Source organism: Neolamprologus brichardi, chromosome 11, assembly GCF_056152115.1.
Source record: "Neolamprologus brichardi isolate AB-2024 chromosome 11, ASM5615211v1, whole genome shotgun sequence".
Taxonomy (NCBI): Eukaryota; Metazoa; Chordata; class Actinopteri; order Cichliformes; family Cichlidae; genus Neolamprologus; species Neolamprologus brichardi.
Genome location: NC_142114.1, coordinates 16885125 through 16902702, shown reverse-complemented (window position 1 = coordinate 16902702; position 17578 = coordinate 16885125). Strand labels below are relative to the sequence as shown.

Genomic DNA, 17578 nt, shown 5'->3' with positions numbered 1-17578 from the left:
TAGGGGGATTTGCGCGCTCTTTGTTTACCACTGACTGGCAGCGAGTGTCTGCAGACGCTGATCTGGGATCGGATTCGTTTGACTTCACCTTTAAGCTCAATGCAGGGTTTCTTGGAAAGATCTGATTCAAGGTGCCTGATTCAGATCACCCCAAATTTCCAAGAGTAGCACGGTTAGTAAATAAGTAAATATTTACACCAATCATATCAGAGTAATAGCGAGAAACTATGAAATCTCAACTTCTGCTTTAAAATTATATATTTGTTTCCACGCAAAACGTAACGCATATATTAAATAATATTAAATTTGGCAATAAAATAAAATAAAGTAAAATAATAGAGAGTCTAGTCCTTATATTTGTGACTGTAACAATAATACTATACTGTACAGTACTCTGCTTTGGTAACTATTGTCCATGATGTAAATATGTAAAAATTGTGCTTCTATTCTCTGTCCTGTTCTGTTTGTATAAGTGTGTTTTGGCTGCTGATACAACCAAATTTCCCCTTGTGGTATAATTAAAGGATTATTCTATTCTATTCTCTAATACAGACCTACATGTCACAAAATTCCTGAGAACCTTTAGAGAATGCCCCAAGAGGAATTACCATAGCATAAGCAGGAAAACTTTCTTTTTCTGTTCAACTTGGCATGTTTTTTTTGTTTGTTTTTTTACCCCACCCATTTGTTCATTGGGTGGGGTGGGTTTACACCTATGGGTAATTTAGAATCACCTGTTAATCCAGTTCCACTAATTGTATGTCTGTGGACTTTGGGGGGAAGCCAGAGCACCCAGAGACAATCCACAGAGACACACAGAAAGTCAGCAGCCAAATACTGAAGTCAAACTCAGGACCTTCTTGCTGTGAGGCAACAGCGCTAACCACTGTGCCACCGTGCTGCTTGCTCAATAAAAGAAAAAAAAAAAGGAAACAAGCTGAACAGCAGTGAATTAATGATTTGCATCAAACCCTTGTTTATACTCCCTAAAAAAAAATCATATTTGGTTGACTTGGTTACATTTATCACCCGTGCCACACCTGCTCTGTGTCCTTTTAGTCAGAACACAATTCTTTTTGCAGGCTGTGTTTCTACGTCTGATTCATCAGCAGTGATATAATTTTCATTTAATATTTGAATTTTGATAAGAAAATAAGGGGTAGACATATTAATCAAGTTACACTTGATTACTACAGTTTCACTTATATCATAAAGGTTTTTTTTCCCCTTTATAAATAACTCACTAACTGTTTAGTTACATTTTCTGTAATTGGTTGAAATAATCACTGAAAGTACAACACAAGGAAGATATTCATGTAAAATTGCTGCAGTGGAATGTCCTTTTAAAACATATATAGGCTAACTGGGTGAAGTACAGAGAGTGCAAGTAGTATAAATAAGGACACACCCAATAATCACAATTGAATCCCCATGTTTTATTTCTTCTATAACACAGTTCTCTTTTTTCTGGAAGTGCTTTGTGCCTGAGGCAGCTCTGAAATTATATATCTAGTGTCTGCTGGAGCAAAAAAAAAAAATTCTCCTCAGAAAACCCCCCCAAATCCTAGAACAGTAGCTTTTGTCAATTTCATCTTACTAATTCTTTTTTAAAAAAGAGGTATTACATTATACTACTCTGTGCTTTACACTATGTATAAAATGTACTGTACTGTGAACAGTGAATCCAAATCAATCCGTCTATTTCTTTCTGCTGTGTTTAAAAAGTCCCATCATAGTAAAGTGATGGTGCTGTAAGTTCAAGTTACATTTCATGGAAGTGGATGCAGGGAGAAAATGACATGACCTCCTGTGCAGCCTATAAATAGAAAATGGTAGCCATAATAGAGAAGTGAAAGGGAAGACAGACATGGAACAGCATTAACACTATTTATAAGAGATAATATGTTATCAGTCAGAACACTGCGATTGATGCACTGAAGTTAGCCTGTGCTGTTCCTGCAACACTACTGTGCTTTTGTAAAGTTTCATCAGTGATATTAGTCTCCATAATTAGTGCAAAGTGCAAACAACAAGTTTCCAGGTTGTGCGTCGGACAGGCTGATTACTGGTCAACACTCAACACGGCATTGCCGCCCCCACACTTTGCCAACACATGCTGCAATCAAACACTTACATACTGAGGTGGCATTATTTACTCTTAATTATTAATGTTAAAATAAACAGAAATATCTCAGGTGCTTTGTAATATATCTAGAAAGTGCAACTATTACATAGCCTACAGTATATTACGGGTAAAAGATTCATTCATCACGGCACGTTTATATGGGGATTGCTCAGTTTTTTTCATCTTAGCACATACTGCACACTAAAAGTGGTCATCTTGCAAATGCACATGATAAAAAAATACAATTCAAGCACATTTTCAACATCATGCAGATGAAGGGACATTTGCAAAATGTCTGCTCTGTTATGAAGGCACCACCTACCACCTAAGGAAATTACATGATTTTATGAGCCAAAAAACCCCCAACAACCCAGATTTAATTTTCTGTGAGTCTGATGTAGTTTCCAGTTGGATCTTCATCCACTTCTTGCAGAATTGTAGAAATGGAAAGATGCTGGATGTGAGTGTAGGTCTCCAATGCTATTGCCTTATATTCACTATTCAGTCTGCACCACCAACACGTAAAAGATTACAGTATTATAGCTCAGTTAAAGTGTACAATAATGCAAAAATAGCACACCAAAACAATAGCGAGGCTGCTTTTACAGACATAAGAGATAACAGCATACTTTGATAGTAGCGCCATAAAACAATGCATGGCGATCATCACATCTGGATCACCTGTGTGGTCTGAGACTCTACAATCATGCTATTCCACTCAACACAAAATGTTAAAATCATAAAAGTTTACAATCAGTGAACATCTTTTTCTTTGCATCACACATGGAAAAAAGCCAAAAAACAAACAACACAGAGAAAATACATCTACATGGAACAAACATCTCAAAACCGCTGCTAGTTTAAAGCTGTTGCTCCATGTTACTGTTGCTCTGCTTTGGCTTATCTCAAATACATTCTCAGTCCCTGATGCCAAAAAGTGCATAATCCATACTTACCATAAGAAAATAAAAGAACAAAAGTGATAAGTGAGCATCTTAGTGGAATACATTCCTCAGAAGCTAAAACATTACCTCCAACAGAGGTCAAAATCTTCCCATCATAAAAATTGAGGGTCAATTGCATGTGGTAGCCACCATGGGGCGCTGTTGCATACCCTTGTCAGTCAGGTATTAGAGTCAGTTGTGTGCTGTGGTAGTGATGGGCCAGATGTGAGACTTAGCAGTTTTCAATGATTTTGAAAGATTGCCAGGACCAATTAGACAACTAGGTCAGTGTACTAAACCCAACTCACCAAAAGAGTAACACCAAACTTCCTAATGTTCGCACTAAATATTTCTTCCTCTTCTGTAAATAGTGTTTCTTCCTATCCTTTATTGTACACTGGTTTATTCAAGGCTCTCTCTACTATTCTGTCTCCCATCATCATATCAGTTTGTTCTCTGAAGTCGGTTTCCTGTCTTTTTCCCTTCCGTTCAGTTGTAGTGGAGATGTTCTGCCAGGGATTGCCTCCGGGTCGGTGGGGAGGCAAACTCAAGGTTTTGACCCAGCTCACTGTCGGGGGAGGCAAGCTGCAGAGCTACTTCGTTCTCATAACAGAATGACGACTGTGAACTCTGAATGTACTTCTGCTCGGCCAGATCTTTAGCACTGCAGGAAGGGGTGTTTGGGATTTCATAGGTCCGATGGAAAAATGAGTAATCCACCTGGAAAAAAGCATAGAACAGTGACTTTTAGTTAAATGCTCAAAAGACTCAAAAAGACAATACAACCCTGCTGATGTTTAGTTGAAGAATGTTTATTGCTGAATAGAAGACGCTACTTCTGAGTGCTTCCTTATTCACCTGCATGTTTGATTTGGCATATTTTTGTATGCCGATGCCTTTCAAGATCCAATCCTAAAGTGACTTTTGTTCTCTCCCAGGAGCAAAACAATACATATGTTATGTAATGTACAATTAGGGGTGATAGAATTTTACTTTTGCTGATTTTAAAATCTGTGTAATGCTAAATTTCAGATGCGTTCTGGCTGATGAAGTCTGGCTGTTCTGGATTGCATCATCTCTTGGTTGTTTCTGTGCACAGTTGGGATTCTCGGTCTGCATTTTTACGTGCTTTGTGCTTTGTCACATATGTTGTCAAGCCTTTGACCAAATATCTAGCTTCTACTTTGCAGACAGCATGGAAACACACGTTAACACCCAACAACACGTCAACACATGCCAACTATTGAGAGTGAAAACATAACTTCTTGACTGTTATGAACACATTACCATGGTGGTGGTATTTCCCTGCATGTAGCTATGCTTGTTAATGTAAACATGCTGAAAGTAGCAAGTGTAAACACGAAAGTATGCAATCTGAGATATAACAACAGAATTGAGGGAAGAGAATGACTCATAGCCTTTTCAATTAGTGGTAACACAAAATGTTGCAGATTGACTAACTATTACCTAATCAGCAGCTCAGACAGGATTAAGTTGATTATCAAAGACTATCAAAGTTTTAAACATCAACTCCACTCTTTCTTTGGCACCACTGAGGCTTTGCTACTAAATGATAAATGGAGAAACACAGTGAATTATATTTAGTTTGCTCAGCATCACTCCAATTTTATCAAAAAACCTGGTAAAATATATATGACGTCATGGCTATGCATCAGTGATGACTTAAAATGGTCTTAGATTTAAAGACTGGAAGCTGTGTCAGAATTAAATGGAAAAAAGAGTTTTCTGTCTGTTCTTCTGTTTTCACCTGGTAGCCATCTTTCCTCTCGAAGAGCACTGGTTCAAAGCGGTGTCCCCAGAGGATTTCAGTAGCCAGAAAGGAACTGCGGCACTGCGTGGTCATGGCTGTGGCCTCCACCATGCCTTCAAGTATGACCACCACCTCCAGGTCAGAGTCGTTCTCCAGCGTTTTTTGGTCCATCTCAAAGAAAGGCGACTCTTCATTGATTTCATGGACAATTGTTACAGGCGAGACCAAGAAGATGCGGTCAGTGCCGGTGTCAAACCCCACGTTGATGTCCACGTTGTCCAGTGGAAGGTACTCTCCCTCTGGTGTCACCCTTGACTGGGAGCAGGTTTGAAATGTGAAAGTCATTATTTGGTCCATATCACATCCCACATAAGATATTTCAGTTCATTAAGGCTTTTGAGGGAATATTAAAAAGAAAACAGAAAGATTTTTATTATTGGAACAAAGGTTAATTAATTACATCGTGATATCACCTTGAAGGTAACACATGACATTTTCTAAAGGTAATCTGATGAAAGCATTGTAAATTAATAATCTTACCCTGACCGAATTGTCTAGCATTTGGTTATTATATTCAGCTGACTCTCACTATGCACTTCTTTAGTCACCTTGCCAATCCATAGGCTTATCACTCACCCAACCTTGCTATTGAACAATATCCAGTTTTAACATTCACAATTGTATTCCCTTCATCCTCAAACTTAATCCCATCTGCCCTGCCTAAACTTTGATATGGTCATGCTATTAGAAGAGAACAAATTCTCCACACTGCAGCCAAAATGCGCTACAGATTTTGATCCTACAGAAAATCCTGAGGGAACACACATGCAAACTGCAGATATAAGGACAAACATTAGAGTAGTCATAGAAAACAATCACCAAACCCACAGAGATACAGTATACAAGAGGAATGAGATGACGAAGGACAATGGTCCTTAGTTAAAGAATTGTGGGCAAGTTAATCCATGGTAAATCTTCCTAACCCCTGAGGGAAAATAAAACAAGCTCTCATTAACTACGGTCCACAGAATACGGGCCAGATGGTCTCAGCCCTCTCTCTTTCTCTTTTTTTCGCTCTACTGCTCTATCACAGTAGCAACCTCTATTATTTGGTGCATTCCTGACTTTGACTCCGTTACAATCACCAGATAACTTCTTTGACCTTTTTCATGTCAGGGTTGTTGTCTGGCCTCTTTTTTCATCAGTATGATTATTTGTATTTTTCCACTTACCTTTAGTAGTTGTGCTCTGACGTGTGCTTCTACCAGGTGGCTTTTGCGTAGGTTTCCGACCCTCCACATCATACAGAGTTTTCCATCTCTCAGCGCCACAACAGCAGTGTCGGAGAACACCAGGGTCTCGTTGCGCTTCTTGGGCTTGGCAATCTTTGCCATGACTGCCCCGATGATGAAGGCGTCAATTATGCAGCCCACAATGCACTGCAAAACGACCGCCACCACCGCCAGGGGACATTCTTCGGTCACACTTCTGAAGCCATAACCGATGGATGTCTGCGTCTCCAAGGAGAACAGAAAGGCTGCCATGAAGCTGTTCACCTGGAAGAAGCATGGCTCCTCAACCGCTGCCTCTCTATCAGACTCTCCTCCAGAGCCAGCATCTCCTGATCCTGGAGATGAACTTGAGCTGGGGGTAAGCCGAATGGAGAGGTCTCCATGTGCGGAGGCAATGAGCCAGAAGGCAAATCCAAAGAGCAGCCAGGAGAGAACGAAGGAGAGAGTGAAGATGACCAGCATCCATCGCCAGCGGATGTCCACGCAAGTGGTAAAGAGGTCACTGAGGTACCGCTGGCCCCTCTCGCTCATGTTGACAAAGGTGACGTTGCAGCGTCCGTCCTTGCCCACAAAGCGTTGTCGGGGCCGGCGGGTTGAGCGCCTATTGCGCCGGCGGCTGGTAGTGGAGGGGGAAGAGAGTGAATCCTGATCTGATGAAGAACGGCCTTCCCCTCTCCCTCCTACACTACTGCCTCTTCCACTCTTGGGCCCTGAACACATTCTTCCTCCTCTCAACCCACCTTCTCCTCCTGCATCTCCTCCAGCTGACTCTCCAATGGCACCATGCCTCCGGGCATTGTTGGTGTTGCTTTGAAGAGGCAGAGCTTTGCCATTGAGGGCATGGGTCGGAGAGGGGCTGGTTGGGGTCCCTGTCCCCGCTGGGCTCCCCCCTCCGCCAGATGTATCTGCAGCACTCTGTGCTAGCCTCATGACCTCCTCCTCCTCCACTGGCCCATCCACCACAGCACTGAAGCGTCGTTTTACACGTGCTGCCCCCATCATCTGCTATGAGTTCTCTGTATTTATAAGTGTGCCTTGTTTATCGATGTAATGAATAAGCACCTTGATACCGTCAGTGAAATTATGTGTGGTGTTAATGTCACAGTCAGTCTCTTTTAATACAGAGATAATTGTAGGTCCATGGCGCCCAATGGTAACCAGAGGATAACACCCTCCAAGGCCATTGGTCAATCACTTTCTTCAGTGTCTCTTCCACAACTTCTTATTCTGTTTCTCCGTACAGTCAGTCCTTTCAGTAATGGATTCCCAGCAAGCTAATGGGCTTTATTGTAGTGTGAGTTCAGTAACAACCAATGACCTTAAATCACAGTCACTTTAGTGAAAGGAGGTGAGCTGAAAAGAATGACTTCAATAGAAGCTCAAAGAGTCCAATTCTGTGATCTGCAAAATTTCATTTGACAAGGAGTGGTAGAGCTGGGCTAACTTTGACATACATCAGAAAAACATGCAGGATTGGTTCTATATAGTTGAAAACACTAAAAGGATAGTCTTGAGGTTTTTTGCTCGAGCAGGACTCATTTGATAAACACAAAAAATATAAGCTGATAATGCAATGGAGCAAGACAATGGGATAGAAATGTGATGATATACAATGTACGCAGAGAACACAAAGCCAAATTCAGGTCAAACAGTATGATAACTTCCAACATGCAGTTGAAACAAGAAAGAAACATGCCAATTCTTACGATCAAACTTCTCTCCACTTTCACAACCACTTGAGAAGAGCATGAGGAAAAATACAATACAAAACCATCAAATCTCTACTGTTATTATTTATCATTCATAATTCATTGCCAAGATATCTTGATTCAGCTGGCTTAAGCTATTCTCATCACTTTTTTCACAGATAAAGGAAATACAACTTTTGTTCCAACACCAGGGACCCAACTGAAAAAAAACATGATTTGTTTGCCATTTCTTTTCCAATCATGTCACTGCCTTTACAATTTCACATGTTCTTTTTAAGTGTCTGCAAAACTGTTTAATGGCCATTGTCAGATTCTCAAAGAAGTATTTTATGTACTGCCACCTGGATAATATTGGCCAATAACTACATTTACAGCCACAACAAAGATATACCTCAACACAGCTCAGCGTTAGGGCTGAGAAATCCCCTACGCCTGACAACAGATTAGAAAAAATGAAGAAAACAACAGAGGATGATTATTTTGACTATCTCTAAACTTACTTAGCTTTACGTGGAAGATTGAGTCAAAAGTTGAGTACAGCAATCACCTGATTTGATCTGTTTTCTGCAGAGGTCAAGCTCCAGAGTTCATAGGTCAGGTGTATGTCTAAGCAGGAGGCTGTAACAGTTTTTGTGCCTTGTAGACTCTTACTTGGCATCCCTGTTTGAACCAGATCACGAAGGCTATTTGAGCATCAAAGAGGTTCCTCAAATAAAAAGTTATTTGCAGATATTTAAAAAAGGAAAAAAACAAAAACAAAAAACATCAGCATGCTAGAGAATCTTTAAAGTGAACCACAAGTTATCAACTAATGAGCATGCAAAAGTATACAAAATCATCAATATATCGAAATAATTACTAAAGGCTTAAGTAAAGCAAGAAAAACATGCAAATACATCTGATAATGAAAAGGATGTGTTTGTAATATTATCATTTACCTTGCCCAATCATTCCCAGAGACCCTTACAACTGAATCCTGACAAAGTGTAAAAATCATGCAACCCGTAATCATTTAGTAACCAGTGAACAAAATCAGTTACTCAACCATAACCGTGCACTGCTGAAGGTACAGAGAGAACAGCAAAGCAAGAAGCAGGAGCTGCTGCTATAACTTTCCAAATACAGAGCAAGTCATTGCATCCAACCAGTAAAAGCAGGGTAAACAAAAAGTCTACAACAAATGAAAATGTGGGAAGAGATCCCTCCTGAAGTGAGAAGTAACATAGGGGTTCATCTTTGCTTGAGTGTTGGCCTCCTTTTTTGACACATGTTCAGTGAGAGCACTGAGCTTTGTTGATCTCAGGGAAGGGAAGAGTCACAGAAGAAGGAAATGAAAGAGTCTGCTTCTTATTCCGTTTCCCCTTATTGAGGTTTCGGTGACTGTTCTGTATCCCTTTATGTTTGGATCATCACGCCTAACCCACTGCAGACTTAAAAAAGAAATTAGAACAAACAGAAAGGAGAATATAAATGTGAAGGAAGTATCAGCACTAGTTTAAATGATCATGTTGCCAAGTCAAAAGGCAATGAGAAGCTAAACTGCTAAAATCTTGTTTGTCGATCAGACACTTACCTTTGTTAGTGTATCCCTCTGGTTTATCAAATGCAGTTCATTGGTTGCTTTTTTGTGGATAGTGTTAAGATGAAAAATCAGACCTTCTTGTAGCTTGACCCAGATGTACCTATCAGAGAAAAAGAGAAGAGAAACAAAAAGAAAAATGCATGTTTATATCCGTATGTTATGCAGTAATATTTGCAACGACCATTAAAATGTATCCACCATTAAAAAATGTAAAAAACACAACACAAGAAATAGCTCACTCATTTATACTTACAGAGGCAACTGAGAGGCCTATCTGCTAATCCTCTGAAGTCTTGCAAATAGCTACTTGTGTTATAGAAAGAAATGGGGAAAGGTAGAATATACTAAGTAATTGCATCTAACAAATGTCAACCCACTGAAAATTCTCAGCCTAACTTTAAACTATGACTTGAGTTTTCTAATTAGCCAATCACATGGAAATAACTGAATGCTTTTAGGCTTGTGGACAGGATTGAGATGAGCTGCTGATGTTCAAACCGAGTATCAGAACGGGGAAGAAAGGTGATTTAAGTGACTTTGAATGTGACGTGGTTGTTGGTGTCAGATCGGCTGGTGAGCATTTCAGAAACTGCTGATCTGCTGGAATTTTCCAGTCATCTCAAATATTTACAGAAAACTAACCAGCAAGCAGCATTTCTCTGGGTGAAAATTCACTGTTAATACCCGAGGTCAGAGTTTTTCGAGCTGATATAGGCAACAATAACTTAAATAACCACTTGTTATGACCACAGTATGAAGAAGAGCATGCACAGCACGTCAAATCTTGAAGCAGATTGGGTATAGTGGCAGAGGACCAAACTGGATGCTGTCAGCTAAGAACAGGAAACTGAGGCTACAGTTCACATACCCTCACCAAAATTAGGCAACTTCCATTTGCAAGATTGGAAAAATGCTGCCTGCTCTGGTGAGTCTTAATTTCTGCTGCAATATTCAGATGGTAGGGTCACAAGTTAGCATAAACAACATGAAACCATGCATTTATCTTGCCTTATGTCAGCAACTCAGGTTGCTTGGTGATGTAAAAGGTGTAAGGGATATTTTCCTGGCACACTTAGTACCAAATGAGAACCCTTTAATTGCCACAGTCTAGATTGGTCTGGTTGCTGATCATAAGCATCACTTTATTGACACAGTGTAACCATCTTCTTATTCACATCATTAATAAGCGGCCATCAAATCTGCAGCAACTGTGTGATGCTGACATGTCCATATGAAGCAAAGTCTCTAATTATGTTTCTAGCATCTTGTTGAATTTATGCCACGAAGAATTAAAGCAGATCTGAAGGCAAAAGGGATCCAACTCAGTATTAGCAAGGTGTAACTAATGAAGTGGCAGATGAGTCTATGTTAAAGACTTGTTTTTGCATACAAGAGTATAATAACACTTAATTCATCAATGTTCAGCAATGATATTTTTGTTTTTGTAACCTGGTAACAGCACCTGAAGATGAAAATACAGATCAAATAGATAAGACAAAGTTCGCATAGCTAGTTTACTGTAATTGTTAGACATCTATCTGCAGCCTTGAAAAACTCACTATAAGCTACATGTAGTCCACTTTCAGAATTAATGCAGGAGAAGTAATCACTCCTGCAGCACAATCATCCCCACTGAGAAATATTCACCTCATTTCCAACACGATGCCAGCTACAACAAAAATTATAAATGCATATTAGCATTTATGTTAAAAGGTAATAATCTGGTGCAATACAGAAAACCTCCACTGAAAGTATAAAGGAACAACAGAGGGACACAAAATATACTAATATGACAGTATGTGTCAGTATGAGTATCATCCTGCTTTGAGAGCTGCATCCAAATGCGTCTTTATGCTCCTGGCACATCCTCATGTAAAAACTGATATATAACATGTGACTGCAACACTGTGGAAATTGTTCGAACGCCAGACTGAAATCAAACTGAACCCTAAAGTCTTTTATGGTCAAATTTTACACCAAACTGCACACTAACATTATGATAATGTGATTTATGATTTACATTCTTATGCTGCCCAGTGTTTACTTAATAAAGAAATAACCCAGTAGGCAGTCCTGACCTTCATACTTCTACTGTAACTCGTGCCAACCAAAGAACAAGCTCTCACATCGGCTATCTCTGGGCTGACTTGTCATTTGATGACTCGCAACAGCCACTGGAGTAGGCGATGAGAGAGGCGTGCATGTGGCTGATATGAGAGTGTATGTATCGTTGTGTTGCCTAACCTTATCGTGTTGAGGTGTCAAATATCTCAAACGATTCCTCATACAAGAGTATTCATGGAGGGTTATGTGGGAAACTTACATGTGTGAAGTTGTTGCTTCCAGAGAAGCATCTCATCTGCAGCCCTGCCTTATATAATGAAAGCTGGGCAATGTGACCAGACTAATCATGTCTGTCAGTCCTTTGACCAAACAAATCCAAAAAGCCATTCGGTGTAGACATCAGTGAAGAAGAACATAAAAAACAAAAAACTGTGTAACTATACAAAGCTGTTATCCTATTGGATAGACATGAAGTATGGAAAGAACACTGGAAATGTCTTTGAAAATGGACCCTTCATCTCTAATTCCTGGATATCAAAAATTGTTAAAGCCTGCTTGAATAGGTGTTACGATGTCCTTCCATATACAGCAAGGAAAAACATTTTTATGTCTTGGAAAGTCTTTCCGCTGGTATATTTGACTTGCTTGTTGCATTCAAGGGAAAAGTTTTTGTTTTGCTAACTCTTGAGTCATTTCGGTGGTTTGAAATCTCATCATCGACTGCAAACCTTCGGTGCCTGTTTACAACAAGGTCACTGCTGATCACATCTGTCACTGCTTGGTTGTTTGATATTTGTTTTGTATTTGCTACAACCCTGCGTAGTATGCTATTTGTTTTAAATTTACTTCTTTTGTTTCTCTCTTAACACCTTCCTACTTTTATTTTTCATACAGACCAGGTGTTGTGTTGTGCTGAGCCATTTGTTGTAACAATAAATACAATATAGATATATATTTTTTTAATTCTCCTGTGATATTAACTTTTTTAATTAAGCAAACAAAGAGAAAACTTACAGAAATACCAGCATATGTAACTGTAGCATCAAAATGATAACCCAATAATGATAATGTCCTTTATAATCTAGGGAGTGTTAGACTGTGTTAATAATGACATTTTGAGCATATCCACAGGTTGTTAGTGCTTGGAATAGCTTTGATATCAACATTAACCCACTGACTTGACAGAACAGGTGCTTTAATGATTGCATTTATTGTTCCCGTGCAGGACCACACTAATCCACTCTCACCACCTACTTTCTGTGCTTTCTTTCACACCGGGTCTCTCATGATTTATTTTGCCTCTCTCTGGCACCTCCCCTGTCCTCGTTCTATCCAGATTATCTTGGCATATTAAAGTGTTATGTGGCCAGATTAGATTTGCAAAGGATATGATTCGACTGTCATTGAAAGATGTATTGAATAAACTTCACGTTGCAGTACCATCAGTATTTTTGCCTCTTCTGGTACACAGCTGAGCTGCCCTATTTCCTATTTTCTTCAAGAAAACAATGAGCCAGAAATTTTCGCATCCCATTTTTGCTCTTTGACCTCCTAGGACCTGGCGCCCACATATGTGGACATCACATTTTGGGATTTTTAGACTAAAATACTCAATTTTGCTCTGCAAGGGCCTGATATCCACTTACAAGGACATTAAACTGCTATTGTTCTATCAAAATTTTAAACAAATATCCTCAGATGTGGCTCTTATTTTTCTTAAAAACAAAAATAAGGTAAAAATAAAAAATCTTATAATTCTTTGTTTTTACATTCATCGGGCCCCAATCAGCCCAAATATCAAAGAGAAATTAAAAATGCATGCCGTGGAAGAGTTTGGGTCTTAGGAGGTTAAGGTATTTAGGTTTATCACCATTGTGAATACAACATACAACACAGAACCTAAGCGAGCCTCTACATTGTGAAGCCACAGTAATATAGAGAGACATCAATAAGTCATATTGATCAATGGTGGTCAGAAACCAGGACACGGATTGGGTCTTTGTCCTTCTCTTGTAGCGTCCCTTGGCTCATTGTCAAGCCATTTTCTCTCCATGTCTTTTATTTAGGCTTAATTTATATATGAAACCTCACAATGCAAGGCAGATTTTAATCATGTTCTATATGCACAAAGAAATTTCTCCAGAAAATCTATAAGAAAAGCCTGAAAATATAAGTACGTAAATGCACAACACTGCTGTGACCTTTTTTCCAGCTCTAATCAATAATTTATGTTACAATAGCTACAGCTGGCAGGTGTTCACATTACCAAACAGTAACAGTTACATCAGAATATTAAGTAATATTATAATTGAGAAAGAACTGGGATTAAACCTGGATTTATAATGAGGGGGTGCCCTGTGGTCATAAGTGGTCATAAGCAGCAGCAAAGGGAAAATTCAGCATGTACAAGAATTATTCATACAGATATCGCTGCAGTTTCTTTTTATTTGTGTTATTTAAATGCAGTTATTTCTATGACAAAAACTTCTTTGAGAGAATGGAAATTCCTTCTCTGCAGAAAAAAAACACCCTACAGAAATGCTATTTTGGAATAAAAAAGGTCATCTATGGGGAGATTTTTAGTAAAAATGATTTGACAGACTGTATATAAAATATAACTGTCTGCTTTGAATGTGTGCATGCAAAACAAACAGCTACTGATAAGAAAAGTCTGTTAGTATATATTTGTGCCAAAGATGCAAGAGAAAGAGAGAAGCAGAATATATGAATTAGTTAACATGGCTTTAATACACGATGCTATATCTTTGCATTAACTAGCCATGAATTTATTATGATATTAAACTGAAATTAAATAAGCTTGCTCTGAATATACACTATGGGACCCCGGCCCATATTAACCTTTAAGTAAGATCACTGCTTGACTCATAGCAAACAGTTTTAACAGGGGACATAGGAGTTCATACTTTTTCCTGGATCCTACCTTACCTGCAGTGCAGCCAGACTGTTAACATTTCAGCTGGAGCTAATGAATTTTTAAATGTATATCAGGAGAAAAAGACCCTTAAAATTTGGAACATTGTTTTCCAGTAAAACAGATGTTTTACTGTGCACAGCTAGGGTGAAGTAGTTACCAATTTCCTGCCAGCCAATGTGCACACACCCTCCTACAGCAGCATCTGATCATAAGCACAAGCATGTGGTCATCCTGGCATTCAGCCTTATTCCATCTAATTGAAAATTTACCGCTTCCGGTCCTCGCTCAGCTGTTCGCTGTGACAGAGGTCATTGTGTGATGGAACCAAATGTTAATCTCGGAGTTAAGACAGCGCATAAAGCAATGTGGTGGTTAAAACACAACACAGCACTTTTCTAATTAAGAAAATACTCAGAAGGCTGAAAAGCATGCAGACAGGACCGATAATGTTAGAACCAACATCAATATGTTACTGCCACATACTGGAGAGAAATCTAAAAATGGTGTTGTACCCTGCCACCGCTAATACACATGACCCCACAGGTGCAGACATACCCCGGCATCCAATGAATATGCAGAGCTTTAACCGATCTGTTCAAAGCACAAACAATGGTTCAGTGAGGCCATATGCAGTAAAGGCGACACTATACTACAGTCAACCTATAGGCTACATACATTATATGAATGAAGAGTCAAACTGCAACTTAAAATAGTTATTGTTTATTCTTATAAACTAAAAATAATCCTCTTCTGCTATCGGATAATGTGCAACACCATCTCCTACCTCCATCTCCTCCAACCGACAATCATAACATGCACCCCAGCAACATGCCAGTGCTAGTTCAATTTCAAGAACCTCTAAGACTAATACAACGATTAACAACAGGAGAGTAAATTTACAGGATACTTTTAGATAAGGCAACAAACAACGATAATATTGTGACATAAAGGCAGAAAACAGGAAGAGAAGCTTTATCAAAAATGTCAGAAATAGCATCAAATACATATTTTAATATGTTATATTAATGTTAATAATAATATATTACATCTGTAAACAAGTGTGTGTGTGTGTGTGTGTGTGTGTGTGTGTGTGTGTGTGTGTGTGTGTGTGTGTGTGTGTGAAATTACCAACAAGGAGGTTCTACCAAAATATACCGTCAAGCTGCATTATGTGAGATGAGCACAGGGTTGGAGCTTGACCCATGATGGGGAGAAATACTGAGCCACATTAGCCTCTGATTGTTTCCTTTTTCTCTGCCCTGTAACTTTCATTTCTCCCAACTTTATGGATGTTGCTGACGTATCTATCCGTTAATGTCTTTTCACTATAAGAAACAAAATGCCAACTTTCAGTGCTATTTATGCACTGATCAGTTGTCTTAGTTTCCTTTACAGTCACCTAAAGGTCTTTAATGCTGTTTAAAAAATGTAATCGGCTGGGTGAAATGTTATCTTATAATCCCGTATTTTGGTCCAACCTGCGGTCCGACCACGTGCCACCCTCAAAAATCCTGATCCATGCCATGTCACTTTAACGTTGCTGTACCTACCAGTGCTGCCAGAAAATAAACCTGGTTGGAAATTATGGAGGCTGCATGTGTTTCACATTTGTACTCGTTTGTTGTTAAGTATTGCTTCATTTTAAAGCTTTTTTTTTTTTTTTTTTTTAAATACAGATGTGTTTCCTATCAGGTTATGACTCACGAAGGCAGAAAAGGATTAAAGTTTGGGTGCACAAGGCAAACTTATCTCTCTGACATTGTTCGTTTTTCTTAAAAAACAAAACAAAACATTAGCTTCTTTATTTATTCCTCCAGTAATCCTCCAGTTCTGCACATTGTGAATTAAGGTGAAAATACATTTAAATTCAAGATTTGACTATAAAACATCACACAGTGGTTTAAACCTGACACAGATATTTAAAGGTGCAGAAATGTGAGGGTTTTCAGAGTATTACAGTACGAAATAATATAAATATCGACAACTAAAATTGCAGGCTGTTTGTAATCATAATTAGTGTTTGCGAACTTCCTTCAATCAGCAAAATTTAAGGAAAAGCAAAATTTCACAAGTGAAATTCAATCAGCACTTACCCTCTGCTGACAGCGTCCTCCCATGAAACCAGCGCTACGTCAGTTTGGTGCTTCGGGTTGTTTCCTTGTTAAACCAGCCGCTGTTTGGTTATTTTTTTTTAATGATTAATAGCGCTGCGCGAGCGGACCGCTGCTGGCGCTCTGTCCGCGAGCCCTCAGGTCGCTGGTGTGCGCGTCCACCCTGCCGTGCTGTCCGCTCCCAACTAGACACGCGCACGCGCCTCGCCGGAATGCCAGAGTGACCTTGTCACACCAGCCTCAGAATTACAGTTTATATGGATAATATCCCAACATATAGAACCCAAACACCGATTATTTTTTACATTCAAGTTATTTTTAGTGTTTTTATTATTACACGAATAGCTTGTTAAACAAGGAAGTTATTATTATTTTTTTAAATAATAAACTCAGTTAGCTCATTTAACCTTATAAGGAGGCCAAGAAGTGATCCATGCCATAAGTTACTGCTCTGCTGTAGCTAATGGGATCCTGATAAAATAAACTAAAAATAAAATAATCTATTTGTAATCCCTCTTTTCGGCTTTTTGTGTGTAGGAGACTTGTATTTTAAGTTAAATTTACAATAATTTAAATAGAAAATGTGATCATTATTAGATTATTACAAAGAACAAAGTATTTTTTATGGTTATACTGATTATTTTTATGTTATATGTATTTTTTTTTACATTTTGGCTTGCATTAAAAGTGTCTGCTGTCTTTAATTTTAAACATTACAAAAAAATCAAAAATAAATATCTGAAAGTAAATTGTAGGGACAGACAGAGAGCATCAGACAGTGACTATGTAACCAGAGTATTGAGTTAACTAGTTTGTGTGCGTCCGTGCATGTGTGTGAGTGTGTGTTTGTGCGTTTGCCTTTACTAATCTGATTTAATCTCAGTTAAGGAGGCCAAGAAGTGACCCATGTCATAAGCTCAGTCATTCTATGGAAACGGGGATCAGATTTTGGGGCAACAGCCAGAACAATCGACTGCATCCAACCAACGTGAGCCCATACACCTTTGGACGTTTTAAACCTAATGGTGTTCATTTATCTGCCTCA

General features: G+C 38.9%; 1 protein-coding gene across 1 annotated transcript; it reads right to left on the bottom strand.

The window, feature by feature from the left end:
- Positions 1-1415: 1415 nt before the first annotated feature.
- Positions 1416-16688, bottom strand: kcnj14 (potassium inwardly rectifying channel subfamily J member 14). The gene is made up of 6 exons (XM_006804826.2): positions 16516-16688; positions 9415-9523; positions 8389-9271; positions 6073-7867; positions 4838-5155; positions 1416-3789 (listed from the first exon to the last, which is right to left on the bottom strand). The coding sequence occupies exons 4-6, from the start codon at positions 7132-7134 to the stop codon at positions 3559-3561; spliced, it is 1611 nt and encodes a 536-aa protein (XP_006804889.2). The 5' UTR covers positions 7135-7867; positions 8389-9271; positions 9415-9523; positions 16516-16688; the 3' UTR covers positions 1416-3558.
- Positions 16689-17578: the final 890 nt, after the last annotated feature.